We start from the raw sequence: 16005 nt of genomic DNA on the forward strand, positions 1-16005 counted from the left end.
GTAGATGGACCTTGTTGAGGGTAAGAGCCAAGCCTGGTCCCCTAACAGGATCCTTGTACAACATTCAGGGACTGTCTTTATCAGAAGATGCACCCCCCTCTTCTAGAAGTTGTTGGGGCTTAATAAATGGCACTGTACCAGAATAGAAATAGCTCTGACCTATGGTTTTGATATTTCTGCATAGGCAAAATTGTAGCCACCTCTACCTGAACACACTGTCAGCTTGATGGTCTTCTCTATTTAGCAAGGTGTGTGTGTGGTTTTTTTTTGGGGGGGGGGTGATGAACCTGTACTGCAAGCTAGTATTTAGCATACAAGTCCCACTGGTAACAAACTTCCAAAACCTGCGCTATGAGAACAGGAGTGTAATTTTCCATGACATCTGTTTCCAAAAAAACAAACGAGCAGATGTTATGCATTTTTATTCAAATTATTCCATATATATAGTGCCATAATTTTTCAGTGATTGATTCTTTGTGACACGTGCACCCAAGGGGCACTAATCAGCGCTTTTTACCTGGATACTTTTAGATGCACTGGAAGTAGACAGCACTGGAAATCACCCAGGGATTTTATTTTGAAATCCTTGAACGTCACTTCTGCTTTGACCTTATGCACCGTCTTCAAAACAGGTGCAGGTGCAAAATACCCTCAGAGCTCGCCAGCCAGCTTTTCAGTTTACTTTTGAAAATATATTTACAGTCTCCCATGCAATGAAGCTACTAAGTACCATATATACTCGAATATAAACCGATCCAAATATAATCCGAGGTAACCTTCCCCCCCACCAAAAAAAAAAAGGATAAACTGAGGTTAGAAATTTGGGCGAGTGTCATTTGTCATCCCCTACAGAACACCTGACCTCAGTCACACACGCAGAAAACAGAAAAAAAACAACAACAACCCTTTTCAAATACAAACCCACAAACTACATATTTCAATCACTAAATTGAAAATAAAAACCAATTTCCTACCTTTGTTATCTGGCAATTTTATTTTTCTGATCATCTTGTTCAATCTGTGCTCTTAACTCGGTTTCCAAGGCCTCCTTATGCATTTGCTGTTTCTTTCCTCTCCTTCACCTCTTGCACTACATCCATCTTTGGCACTGATTGTCATATTCAGTTTTCTTCCATTTTTCTGCTTCCATCTCAAATCTATCTTTCCAACTCTTCCCCTCAGGAGGGGAGGGGAGAGAGCAGTGCCAGTCATGGGAAAGAGGTGAAGGATAACAGTGCCAAGCATCCGGAGGGGTGGAAAATAGCATTGTTGGTCATTGAGTGGGGAGGGGAGGAAAAAAAGCACAATCATCCAAAGGAGGCTCTTATATAAACCGAGAACCCTATTTTTGGCCCAAAAATCTGTTTATATTGAAGTAGATTTAAAACAAACTGGAGAAAATATTTCTTCACAAAACGTGTAATTAAACTCTAGAATTTGTTGCCAGATAATGTAGTGAAATCAATTAGCTTAGCAGGGTTTAAAAAAAATGTTTGGATAATTTCCTAAAAGAGAAGTCCATAGGCCATTATTGAGATGGCTTGGGGAAATCCATTGCTTATTCCTAGGATAAGCAACGGAAAATCTGTTTTGCTACTTGTGCTTGATGGTCCTTCGTTCTGTTCTAGTATGGCAATTCTTATGTTCTTATGACAGCAAGAAAAATAAATATCACCACTCTTAAAGTGGTGAAATTCATGAGTGATTTAACATGTCAGGATACTTTTGATTGGGCTCTTTTTGGGCCGCAGTGTGTTTGTGCATGTTTGAGTGTTTTAGTGATTGAAATTATACATTTGTTATTTATTAAGTTTTGCTTGGTGCGTGCGCGTGTGTGTTAGTGGCAGTTCACAGTTTAGGAAATTCAATTGTCACCAGATACATGAGATATTGTTAGTTAGGATTTGCATTTGCACCTGCACTTTATAGGACATGACCCCAGTAATGGAGTGTTAGTGGGGACATGCATTTGCACTTTATACTGTCTTTGATTCTGTTACTTGAATACTTCAATTAGGGTTTGCATTTGCACTTTATACTGTCTTTGATTCTGTTACTTGAATACTTCAATTAGGGTTTGCATTTGCACTTTGTATTCTCTTAGAATTATGTGTTAAATTTATTGATCTATTTATTTATTTCCTGCCTTTTGCACTTCACACATAGACATTGTTTTATTACACATGTTCACCTTAGAGTCTAGCATATTTATAGTATTTATTATTATATTTATTGTTCTCTTTATTTAGGCAAGCTTTTATTCACAAGGTGTGTGTTTGGGAAAGTATGTATGTGTTATGCCCGCATATCCCCTTCTCCTTGGTGTAAACAAGTCTATTTGGTTTTGGGAGTTTGATTTGATCCACATTTTTTTGACATAATATGGACTACATGATGTATGAGGCTACTCTCGTTTAGACTGCGGTCTGGTGCTGGTCACCTTTTGAGATAATGCCTGAGCCAGAGATTTACGTTTATCTATCAAGGGCTCATACTGATGTCCATTGTTTAATAATTTTTAGATCTGTTTCACTCCCTTAGACCTGTTTTCTCCAAGGATTAGGTGTGCTAGCCAATTCTGTATTTTTCTTATTATTATTTTTTGGGTATTATTGGCTATTATCCATTCAGGGTTTTTTCTTGTGCTCTTATGACAGCAAGTCACACACAGCAAGATGTAAAATTAACTTTAGGCACCGTTTATAGAATAGTGCTTATGTTGGGGGTTTTTTCAGTGCCAGTTTTTTAGACACAATATATAGAATTCAGTCCAATATGGCTTAGTTTCATCACAGAAAAGCGGTAAGTCAAATCCAAGACTTTTGCTCTTTATATGAACAATAAGGGTCTGATATTCCAATGCATTTAAATGGACACGATAGGCTCCTGTATGATTCACTGGCATAGCTGGGGGGGGGGGGCTCCCCCCATTTTGGTCTCAGGCCCCCCTCTAGAACTCCAGCACCTCATTTTACCTTGCTAACAGGGATGCCAAGCATCTCAAAGGGTTCTGCTTACTCTTCCTTACAGCAGATATCAGTTCAACTTCTTGAAACCCCTAAGTCAGGGGTAGACAACTCTAGTCCTCGAGGGCCAGAATATAGTCGGGTTTTCAGGATTTCCCCAAAGAATATGCATGAGATCTATTTGCATGCACAGCTTTCAATGCATATTCATTGGGGAAAACCCGACTGGATTCCGGCCCTCAAGGACCGGAGTTGCCCACCCCTGCTCTAACCCTTGTGGCTTCTGTGTTGCTAGGCAACCCCGGAGGGCCAATGAGGGGTCGGGCGAGGACCTGGAAGAGCTGGAATATCTATGGAGTCCAGGAGGGGGGAGTAGAGACAGTATTTAGAAATGTTTTAACCATGTTGTGTTTGTTTTAGCAGGCACCTGGGGATGATGTGTGATGGGTAATACCATATATCTAAATGGCAGCCCTTATACATCTGGAGAAGCCCAGACAGTTAAATGCCATTTCAAAACAGGGGCCATTCAGATATATGGAAGCTCTGTAGGTCTAAATGGCCAGGGGGGCACAGAGAGTGCTGTGAGAGGAGTGGTCTGGCCAGGACAACAATGCAGATGTGCATTTTCTATTTCACATAAGGAATCCACATCTTCAATAGGAAACCTGGATGTTGGGATTTTGAGGTACAGCTAAGTGCCTGCTATAGAGTCAGTGCTAAATTGAATATCACTAATCCTGCAAAGACAAGCTACTCCTTCTCTTTTCATAGCCCTACACCAATGAATGCCTCCCTAACCATCCCTGACACCATTCCATATCCTTTCCCTGCCATCACCCAATGATAAAAGCAAGGGATATATGGAAGCCTAATCCCTAGTGGCAGTAGCAATATTACCTCTAGAAGACTTGGTGGTCATAGTCACTGTTCCCTCTGAGCTGAGCAGGTGTCCTCCAACTGCATTGCTACCAGTAGAAGAGGGCCTTTGGCTCCAGAGGGAGGTCTCATGGGGAGGCCCCCCACATGTTGAGCTTATGCCCACATGTGGGGTTCCTACTGGAGGGGCTGACCCTTGAGATGGCTTTTGGGTGATAGCAGAGATAAGGGTTTAGACTACTTCAACCGTATTTATCTCTTTGCAGTCAATGGTCCTATCATGTCTGGACTATTGTAATCTTGTGCTCTTGGGTTTACCAGTAACCCTGTTGAGTGCATTTACAGGTTGCCCAAAATTCAGTGGTTAAAACTCTTTTCCGTTTGGAAATGACTGAGCATGTCACAGAATACTATGTGAAGCTATACTGGTTGAAGTTAGAAGTTTCCCAAACAAAATGTCACCGACTACTCACCCTATCCAATAGTAGATGGGCTTTACACGAATGGGTCCCTCCTCCTTATATTTAATACATCGACTATTTCTTTAAACAACCATTCTGGTAGGTCCTTTGGTATGGGGAAATTTTACCTCCAGTGTTTGCAGCTTTTATGACTTTAGAACTGGTCTTGTCAATAAAGTTTTAATGCAAACTATCATTGGTCTCTTTCAATTCCTTCTTCTTTTTATTTATTTATTTTTTTGAAGTTAGAAGATCGCATATTTTTCAGGTTGCTTGTGATGGTATATTTTGTGTTCGAATGGTTTGGCTCCTGCAAGTTTGGAGGGTACTATTCAGGCTTATGTCCCTTTATCAAAATTGTGCTCTGTCCATCATGGCGATTTGTCTGTGCCATCCGTAAGGGAATTGAGACTGAATTCTTCACGTGTGACTATGTTTTCCTGTAGGGGACCCCAGGAATGGAATCTTCTACCCTTGTATATCAGAAAGCAATGTAATCTCGATGGGTTTAAGACGTTATTGAAGAGACATTTATTTTGCAATATGAAATAATGGGCATTAAGGCATCTGTTTTGGAGTAAGCGCTGGTCTCTCATCTTGTGAGTGTTTTTACATGTATTTTTATGCAGTTTTATTATGCATGTTTATATTTGTGAGCCGCTGTGGGAAAAGCAGGCCGCTATGGAATCAAGGAGAAGTTATTTTAGAAAGTACAGCCCCCTGTAATTTCTTTCTCTCATGTATTCCTTCCTTATGCTTCCCTAATTATTATGTAGCTTCCTTCTTCTTGCATTGTGTAATTCGCTGATTGTCCAGCCTTCTTTCTATGTGAACCGCCTAGAAGTCAGTTTGACTATGGCGGTATAGAAAAATAAAGTTATTATTATTACCTACACCTACATCCACACACACCCACACACACAAACCTACACACATATACCTCTACACACACACACAAACCTACACACATACACACCTCCACACACATACATACCTCCACACATCCAAACACACACCCACACCCACACCTCCATCTACACACACACACACACTGTTAAAAACATATTTGTTTAGTCAATTTTTTAACTAATGGATTGTAATTCACTGTGAATGTCCAGTATCTTTACTTTGTATACCGCACTAAACTGAGAGGTAGGTAAGGTATACAAGCATATTGTCATGTTATGTTATATTCTCTAGCTTTTTTAAAACTGATGTTCCCTCTGCTCATGGGGGTGACGGGAGGTACAGCCCAGCTCCCATTACGTTTGAATAGAGCAGTGGTCTCCAACTCAAACCCTTTGCAGGGCCACATTTTGGATTTGTAGGTACTTGGAGGGCCTCAGAAAAAATAGTTAATGTCTTAATAAAGAAATGACAATTTTGCATGAGGTAAAACTCTTTATACTTTATAAATCTTTCCTTTTGGCTAAGTCTTAATAATAATAATGTAATTTATAGCTAGAGAGACATAGGATCAAGAAACTGTTTTATTTTACTTTTGTGATTATGATAAACATACCGAGGGCCTCAAAATAGTACCTGGCGGGCCGCATGTGGCCCCTGGGCTGCAAGTTTGAGACCACTGGAATAGAGTGTCTTGTAAATTAGTGTGAGAATTTCACACATCCTGACTTTGATGTTGAAATTCCCTCCGCGTATACAAATTTAAAGCACCTGTGTCGGCGCTTAATATGGTGACAGGGCCGTTTCAAAATCAAGCCCCATGTACTTAAGAGTTTCTAAATATATATCTTAAGCAAATATACCAGGTATGTGCTGTGACATCCTCAGATCCGCTTTTGTGTTGAAGAAGCAATGATGCAGATCATTAAGAATTTATATGTTGCTTCTGGGGATTTGTACTGCTGTAATAAATTTGCATAATTGCCAACGAAGGCAAACTTTACTGGATTTTCCTAAGTTGCCAACTTTCTGGCTTTGCATAATGAACTTGATGAGCACTGAGAAATATAATAGTTCAGAAATCAACCTAGGTGGTAAATGACCACACAAGAACACCATCCGGCCCATCCCGTTTCCCCAGTTATTCTATCCCTACTGGTAAAAGTTTCTCTCGGCTGTCAGCCACAGAATGTGACCACCTACAATATGTCTTCCTAAACAGGACTCTTCATCTTCCTCCTCTGCATTCCACTGTCTTGAGTAGAGGAGAATACACCTTCCGCTGCTCGTCTCCCAGGCTTTTAATGGAAGAAACAACTAATTAGCTAGTCACACACACATAGCAGAACCTGCTTTTCCACTCGTATTCTAGCTGAGATCATTTTCCTTAAGTAAAGTACCCTCGTTCTCTATCCTTCTCATATAGCTCTAACTTATAGAAACACAGACATATGACAGCAGTTAAAGGCCAAATGGCCCATCCACTCTGCCCCTCCACTGCATCTGCTATCTCCTCTTCTCCTTAAGACTTCCCACATGCCTAGCCCACACTATCTTGACTTCAGATACAGTCTTCCATCTCCAGTATTTTCTTATGTTACTCCTAAGTCTCCTGACTTTTGTTCTATTATGTATATTATATCTATTTCTTTTTATTTATTTTGATCAGTTTTCATTTAAAAAATTTTTTTAAATTCTATTGTTTAACTGTTTTTCATTCCATTCTATTCATATGCCGTCCTCTACCTTTTCTTTTCTCCTCACTTCAAATGTTTATTTTCTTCCTATATTTCTATATTTGATTAATTCTTAAAATTATTTTCTACTTAATTAGTTTCTTTCTATTACTTTATTATTTTGGTATGTATGTTTTGTTTTTTAACAGTATGATATTGAGAGTTCTATGTATTCTTGTTAGGATGCTTTATATCTCATGTCCACTATCTTTATTTTCTTATCTAGTATTTGCTAATTCTGTTTGTCCTTGGTACTTTAGTTAGATTGTGAGCCTTCGGGGCAGTAAGGGAATTTCAAAGTACCCATTCTTTATTTAATTCATCTTATTTTATTGTATATTTAATGTATATTTCTCTGTAAACCGCTTAGAACTTAACGGATTTAGCGGTATATAAGAAATAAATAACATAACATAAGTCTATCGCCTTTTAACTTCATCCTATGCCCTCTTCTTCTGAAGTTTTCCTTCATTTCAAAAAGACTCACCTCCTGCACAAATAATGCCATGGCTATATTTAAACATTTCTATCATATCCCCTCTCTCCTCCAGAGTACTATTAAAATCTCTAAGTCTGTCCCTATATGATTTATGACAAAGACCACTAACCAACTCCATCCTATTTATATCTCTTTTGAAGGTGAGGTCTCTAAAATTGCACACAATATTCCAAATGGGGCCTCGTAAGAACATAAGAATAGCCTTACTGGGTCAGACCAAGGGTCAATCAAGCCCCAGTAGCTCGTTCTTATGGTGGCCAATCAAGATCACTAGAACCTGGCCACCAACAGACTACCGTATATACTCGAATATAAACCGGGTCAATGCCCCCTCCCAGATTTCTTAGGCACTGGAAGCCACCCAAACTTAGTAAAAAAAAAAAATGTCATTTAAATGATGTCTGGGGGGAGTTGCTTTTTAAATGGCCTCCCGTTTCCTGCTGGCCATTCCTCTCCTTATGCACCCAAGCATCTTTCTGGCTTTGACTGTTGCCTTTTCAACCTATTATACCACCTGAGATCACCAGACACAATCATCCTCAATGTACGGAGTGATGGTGTACTTGGCACTCTTGATGTAACGTGCACAGCAGTGGTCCCTAAGGTGCCCCACTGCTCTGTTGGCATGTCTGTCTGGCTAATACAGTAAAAATGCTGAACCTTCCTACATACAGATGGCTTGTTTTGGATGTTGTAATATGTATTTTATTTATTTGTTTGTTTTTTTTTTCGAGGATGGCAAAAGAAATTATATATCACTAACTTTGGGAGTTATCACTTGTAATGCTGGATAGTATATATTTATATTATCTAAAATCACAGCTTTATTAGTTTTACTTTGTTAAAAATAATAAATTTATTATAATAAATTAGTAAAGTGCTCAGTCCGTGTAACCACTAGTGCAATGATAACATGCTACAGTGATTATGCTGGGGCCATCATAGACTTACTTATCTGAAATCTCTCCTTGGGTTGGAACTCTGTCATAACCACTGGATAAATGGTGAAAGTGAACTTGTGCAAAAAGTGCTATAGTGCTGTAACCATGACTCCTTTGAATTCCATCTACCCCCCAACTCGAGTTTCGAAATTGTCTTTGTCAGGAGGGGTACTAGGAGCATAAAAGCATTACAAAAACTTTAGGTTACATTTTAAAAGCAAATGTTACCTAACCAAATATTTTACAAAATACTAAATTTACTAATTCTTATTGCAGTCATTTCCAAAATAAATATCATTCAATAAATATACTTGCATTCATACTTGCATATCATCCTACTCGTCGGATGATAAAGACTTGCATTACAGAACATCTTAGTAACATTCGTTGTGCCCGGGTTACTGCCCCTTCGGTAGCCCATTGGTTACAGGAATCTCACTCAGTAGACTCGTTACGTTACACGGTTTTAATGCAAATAAAAGATTATCAGGGTGATGTAAGTAAATTATTACATAATAAGGAACAACGTTTTATATTTTATTGGAAAACATTCACGGCTACAGCGTTGAATTTGGAAGTTGAATGGTCAGCTTTATAAGATTTTAGTTTCCGGTTCAGAGGGAGTTCTTCCGGCCAGGGCAAATATATTGAGTATTTAAAGCTCCTTCTGAGTTAAGTGAGTTTCCGGTATTGTACGTTCTCTCCAGGCACAGTGAGCCGATTAACAGGTATGAATGCAAGTATATTTATTGAATGATATTTATGCTCCTAGTACCCCTCCTGACGAAGACAATTTCGAAACTCGAGTTGGGGGGTAGATGGAATTCAAAGGAGTCATGGTTACAGCACTATAGCACTTTTTGCACAAGTTCACTTTCACCATTTATCCAGTGGTTATGACAGAGTTCCAACCCAAGGAGAGATTTCAGATAAGTAGAATATATTTATATATGTTTTACTATCTGGTAGGAGGTTGGTAATGGGGCAGTAAAGTCTATGATGGCCCCAGCATAATCACTGTAGCATGTTATCATTGCACTAGTGGTTACACGGACTGAGCACTTTACTAATTTATTATAATAAATTTATTATTTTTAACAAAGTAAAACTAATAAAGCTGTGATTTTAGATAATATAGGCAAAAGAAATTACACATCTAGCTGGGCCATTTTTGTAAAAAAAGATAACACATCTTGCGGGTTCAAAAATGGACATTTTCTCCTCCTGATTCTTGGACATTTTTCTCAAAATATTCAAAGCTGGACTTAGAAGTCCTATCAAAAATGACTCTCTTATTAATGAAATGACCACTTAGAGAGCAGAAGGAGGGAGTAAAAGGGATGGAAGGGTTGATCAGGTCCAGTCATCATTGCAAAGACTTGGATTGAACTGATCAATAAAGTATGGTCCATTAAATCCATTATTTGTTTTCTTTGTAAGAGGATTTTGCTATTAATAACAGAGTTTTCTTTTATTCCTTTTGGAAAAATATAAAATGTATTAATGCCCCAATAAGTCAATGTTTGATCATTTTTCATGGGTCTCAGTAAAATTTCTGCAAAAGCAACAAATTGAAATAGTGCAATAAAACCAAAACCTATTTCTTTCTGAAGCTTGCAGTTCATAGAATTAGAACTCTTACCTCCTGTTATATATACAGTGGAACTTTGGTTTGCGAGCATAATTCATTCCAGAAGCATGCTCGTAAACCAAAGTTGTCGTATATCAAAGCGAGTTTCCCCATAGAAAGTAAGGGAAACTTGCATGATTCATGCCACATCCCAAAAAGACAACTCCCCCCCGAGGCCACTGGCATGCAGTACCAATCCACAAGACATGCCGGTGCCCATAAAGCCAGCCGCCTGCCTCTGATTCTGCTGGGCCTTGAGCATCTGTGCATGCTTAATAATAATAATAATAATAATAATATTAATATATTATCTTTGAGGTCTGAGACAGCTGGATGTACCAGACCAGCTATTTCTCTTTGGTCAATGTTATAGGACAGATGTACCAGATTACACAATGTGTGACAAGCAGATTTTCAAATCTCTGCTCCCTTTAAAGTTCTGCTACCAAAAATGGCACTGAATACTTAAATAGGGAACAGTACATTTTCCTGTAAAATCCCAAGAGCTCAGTTCGGGATTCTAGTCATGTTACTGTTGGATTCTATATTTATAATAGTCTTTCCAGGGAAAAAATGCTTCATTTGAAAGCTGAGAAAAAGTCTGTGCATAACAAAAATTTGCTGACATCTCAAGAAAGTTTGTCTGCAAATGAGCACTTAATCCTTGCCGTACATATTTTTCTTAGCTTTGAATCAGAAAGATTATTTGTCCAATTCTGCATCCATCAGGACATTGGTTCCCAAGCCAGTCCTGGAATAGTCCCTAGCCAGTCTTATTTTCACCATGAATATGCATGAAATAGGTCCGCATGCAGTGGAGGAAAAGCTTGCAAAGCTCTCTCATGCAGTTTCATTGTGGATATCCTGAAAACCAGACTGGCTAGGAGGTACTGCCACATGCTTGAGAAGTACTGCATTAGGGATTTCTTTATGAATTTGAGCATGTAACTCGGGACTCTATGCCTCCAGTCTTGGAGGCTGCAGACTGGTTTGGTTTTCAGCATAATCTTAATGAATATTCAGAATTATTTACCTTCATTTACATAGCTTGATTACCTTGAAACTCAACCCATTTTTGGTCTTCCAGGATCACCCTCTACTTATTGATTTAATGTTTCAGCTCTGTACGATGATAGCACTCAGATTATGGATATAGATGGGAAAGAAAAGCCATTTTTAAACAAGGTAGATAAAGACAAATAACTTTTTATTCAACTGGGTTCTGGAAGCACAAGGATAAAAAAATATGTCTTGTCTTTGGTTACATGGAGAGCTTTATTCAAAGTGTCACCGGTTTTCACAAAACTCAACACTGACAGTGTTTTGATGCCAAAAGGTGTCTTCTTCAGGAGTCTCTATAAGTAGATAAACAAAACATATCAATGATACGATCTCTCTAGAACAGGGGTCTCAAAGTCCCTCCTTGAGGGCCGAATCCAGTCGGGTTTTCAGGATTTCCCCAATGAATATGCATGAGATCTGTTTGCATGCACTGCTTTCAATGCATATTCATTGGGGAAATCCTGAAAACCCGACTGGATTCCGGCCCTCGAGGACCAGAGTTGCCCACCCCTGCTCTAGAAACATCAAATTTCAAAAACATTTATTTTAGACAATCTAACTAGTACACCAGCCTTCTTTCCATATCAGTTAGGATAACTACTCTGGTTTCACTCTCATAATGAAAATGGTGTTAGTAAAATTTGTCAAATTTTCTACAGTCAAGAGATGTTTTTCTAAAAGTGGTGACCATCATGGTTCCTTAAACATTAAATGCTATTGATCATGGTGTCAGATTGTAGCTTTCTTTTTGAGCATTTTGGTGAAGGTACGCAATAGAAGAAAGCCTTTGAAAAGTGGGGCCTTGAAAATCCTAACAGCAATGCAACAAAGAAGAAAATATCTCCACAGAATACACAAAGAGAAGTCTAGAGATAACAAGAAACAGAGGCAAGACCACAGATCCAAGTGAGGAGTCTTTATTTATTGACCTGGCATGGCCATGTTGTGACACAATGCCTGCATCAAGGATGGTTGTACTGATAAAACCAGAATCCAATATGGCACTTACGGTGCACAAGTATCTTAAAGCTTTAGACGCTTTGATGTTCCATTGAGTTCTGCTCTCTCACCATCAGAGCATCGCAGTATCTAAAACTTTGAGATGCTTCTGCACTGTGAATGCCATATTGGGATCTGGTTTATCAGTACAATGTCACAGCTCTTAAACCAATCTTAAAATATTGTGCAATACCCTATACCTGGTCCTAAATATAATATTTAGTGAAATGCTCAGACCCTACACCCCGTGTTTAGTGATAACACCAAACTGAGGTTCATAAGGGAACCATCATAGTTTTCACCATCCCCATAACCAACCATATCAGACAGGCTCGAATAGATACTGTTAGCCTAAAGCTCTACAGGAATACTATTAAGAATAATTCTTCAATAACTTATCTGAAAATGGCGGTATTGTTGATTGTCATGAACCCCAGACAACTTTAAAACTACTCGATTCAACTTCTTCTCTTTTGTTCTTTCTTTCTATGTAACTGTGCTGATGTTCCCGTCCCCCCGACTCGAGTTTCGCATCTTCTTCAGGGAAGGACACTGTCAAATAAAACACAAATGTCTACTGTGTGCACCGTGACTGATATTAAAAATGTTAAAACCTTCAATCAAAGGTGGAAGGTTCGATAGTAAGGCTATTAGCTAAACCTACATAACTACCTGTAAACATGGCCTATCTGAGGCCAACTACTCTATAAACCTTAAATACCAACTTTCATACCTGGATTGGCTCTCCATATCGAATGAGCAACATAAACAGGGCTGACTGAGTACTAGCCCGCAAAGCTGCTGTTTTAAAGGTCCCGATCCGGAACTTCAAAAACTGCCCTGGAAGAGAACCCTACATTCGGGGCCTTTAAAACAGCAGCTTTGCGGGCTAGTACTCAGTCAGCCCTGTTTATGTTGCTCATTCGATATGGAAAGCCAATCCAGGTATGAAAGTTGGTATTTAAGGTTTATAGAGTAGTTGGCCTCAGATAGGCCATGTTTACAGGTAGTTATATAGGTTTAGCTAATAGCCTTACTAGCGAACCTTCCACCTTTGATTGAAGGTTTTAACATAGTTTTAATATCAGTCACGGTGCACACAAGTAGACATTTGTGTTTTATTTGACAGTGTCCTTCCCTGAAGAAGACGCGAAACTCGAGTCGGGGGGATGGGAACATCAGCACAGTTACATAGAAAGAAAGAACAAAAGAGAAGAAGTTGAATCGAGTAGTTTTAAAGTTGTCTGGGGTTCATGACAATCAACAATACCGCCATTTTCAGATAAGTTATTGAAGAATTATTCTTAATAGTATTCCTGTAGAGCTTTAGGCTAACAGTATCTATTCGAGCCTGTCTGATATGGTTGGTTATGGGGATGGTGAAAACTATGATGGTTCCCTTATGAACCTCAGTTTGGTGTTATCACTAAAACACGGGGTGTAGGGTCTGAGCATTTCACTAAATATTATATTTAGGACCAGGTATAGGGTATTGCACAATATTTTAAGATTGGTTTAAGAGCTGTGACAATTTGATATTTAATTAAGGAATATCACAGAGGAATAATAGTATCTCCCTATCAATATTTTGATTTATCAGTACAATGATTTGATACAGATATTGTGCCGAAACACAGTGGTGGATCTGTGGTCTTGCCTTCAATTGCTCTGGACTTTGCTATGAGGATTCTATCCATGCTAACTGAACATTGCAATGCATATGATATATACATACGTATATCAGAGTGGGAACAGGATCATCACTTAAAGCACAAAGATCATCACTCATATGTGCATATATCTACAGATTAACATGTCTACTATGCACACACAAAGAACAAATAGAACAAACATGAAAAAATGTCCAAAATTTGTTGAATACAATCAAATCATTTTTGCTCTTGCATACTCCTGGGCCCGGATTCTGTAAGTGGCACCAAGAAAAATGGCACCGGCCACATGTCAATCACACTTGGATGCCATTGACAGAATCGGGACTACCCGTGCCTAAGAAAAACTAGGCCAAACTTGGTTTTTTCTGTTACATAGAGCATTATGGACCCCTGTTCGGTTACAAAAATTGGATAGCTCTAAGTCTAATAGGCACTGTCATCTCGAAGCAGGGACTTTAGATCATTTATTATTCTATTGTCCATTTATTATGAATTTCTGGAAATCAATTTGGGACCAAATTAATTGTTTATTAGATAACCCAGTGGCCTTATCATATGATACTGTGCTATTTGGTATGGCAATGAGAGCAAAAAGTCAGATTTCTACAAACAATAACAAATTACTACTCATAATGACTGGTGTTGCCATTCAACAAATTACATATAATTGGAAAAACTGGAGTATATTAAATTATAATTTTTAGTGGAATTCCTTATGTCATATATATAAAATGGAGAGATTTCTGGCAATACAGTGGGGTAGTTTCAAGAAATTTCAAGATGTTTGGGAGCCATTAACAAAGTATTGTACTGATTAGATGAAATTTTCTTTTCCCTTAAATTTACAAGTTCAATTGTGAAGGAAGGGGGGGGAATTTTATAGTTATGTATTGTATAAGTATTGATTATTTGATAGGTAAGGGGGGAAGGGGGGAGTTAAGTATTTATCACTGTTACCATTGATGATTATTAAGTGATACAAATATTGTTAATTTGTTTGGACATTTTATCACACTTATTGTAAGTTTGAAAATGAATAAAGAATTAAAAAAAGAAAAACTAGGCCAGGATTTTAAAGGCCTACATTACCAGCGCCTACATTTTGGGCAGCATTACGCCTAGCAATGCATAAGGTCAGCTCTGCCCCTAATCACTTTGACCTTAGCCGCCACTAACCGCCATGCTGTAGGCGCAAATCTGGCACCTACCCCGACAGGGGAGTTTTTAACTGGTTTTATACAATGCAGTCAATTACTGTACCGATTAAAGCCAATTAAAGCAATTAAGTTAGGCACCAGGTGCTTACCGGCACCTAACTTATAGCGCCCCTGGTGTCTTTCCTGACTAAGCACCCAAATCCCTACCAAATGGATCTGCTAAAGAAGATAGGTATAACAAATCATCCCCCCCTTTTACAAAACCGTAGTGCGATTTTTAGCGCCAGACATGGCGGTAACAGCTCCAACACACATAGAATTCCCATGAGCTGTGGCCAGCGCTAAAAAAAGCTAGCATGGTTTTGTAAAAGGAGGAGGGTATGTTTCTCATCTCCACTGCTACCACTATAACTAGTGCCTGGGAACCTAAAAGAAATGATGTTGTCGCATTGTAATATTCTACCAAGGCACTTGGCAGGAGTGTTAGATTTTCCATAAGATTATGTGTGAATGTGTGTTGTTGGTTTTTTTAAAATGAGTAAATTAATTCTTTTCTCAGCTTCTATTGTTATTGGAAAATGGTGGTGTGAAATGGAGCCTTGTCTAGAAGGAGAAGAATGCAAGACGTTACCTGATAATTCTGGATGGATGTGTGCGACTGGCAATAAAGTCAAGACCACCAGAGTGAGTTATGCCTATTTGGTGGTGGTGGGGATGGGGGGGGGGTGGAGTTTGGGGTGTGACTATTACTACAACAGAAAACATATTAGGGTAAAGTGAGCGTTTTTGCAGTTTAATATGTTTCTCGCATTTGTTTGCACAGCACCTGGGGTCGAGGTCAGTGTGGCTTGCACTGAGCTTTGCATGACTTGGGGACCTCTGCAGCTGCAGGAGAGGGTAGCTAGACTATAACTAAATGCTTTTGATATTATCAGGCTTTTTTTTAGAGGGCATCTTTAGATGGCACCATAAGATTGTGACCCTTGACGCAGGCTCTGCCAAAATACAGTCCAGTGTTGGGTCTTAGTTGTATTGCCTTGACAAGAATCTAATAAATCGGTGTATTTTACTTCTAGCTTTCACTCTGGTGTTTTGG

General features: G+C 38.8%; 1 protein-coding gene across 2 annotated transcripts in view; it reads left to right on the forward strand.

Annotated features, from left to right (window-relative positions):
• The window catches only part of TAFA1 (TAFA chemokine like family member 1), a 309921-nt gene that overhangs the window by 286231 nt on the left and 7685 nt on the right, over positions 1 to 16005 (forward strand). For both annotated transcript variants that reach the window (XM_033926734.1, XM_033926735.1), the window contains exon 5: positions 15469 to 15593. In XM_033926734.1, the coding sequence (XP_033782625.1) occupies positions 15469 to 15593 (125 nt within the window). The remainder of the gene's footprint in view (positions 1 to 15468; positions 15594 to 16005) is intronic.

The sequence above is a fragment of the Geotrypetes seraphini genome, chromosome 17, assembly GCF_902459505.1.
Source record: "Geotrypetes seraphini chromosome 17, aGeoSer1.1, whole genome shotgun sequence".
Taxonomy (NCBI): Eukaryota; Metazoa; Chordata; class Amphibia; order Gymnophiona; family Dermophiidae; genus Geotrypetes; species Geotrypetes seraphini.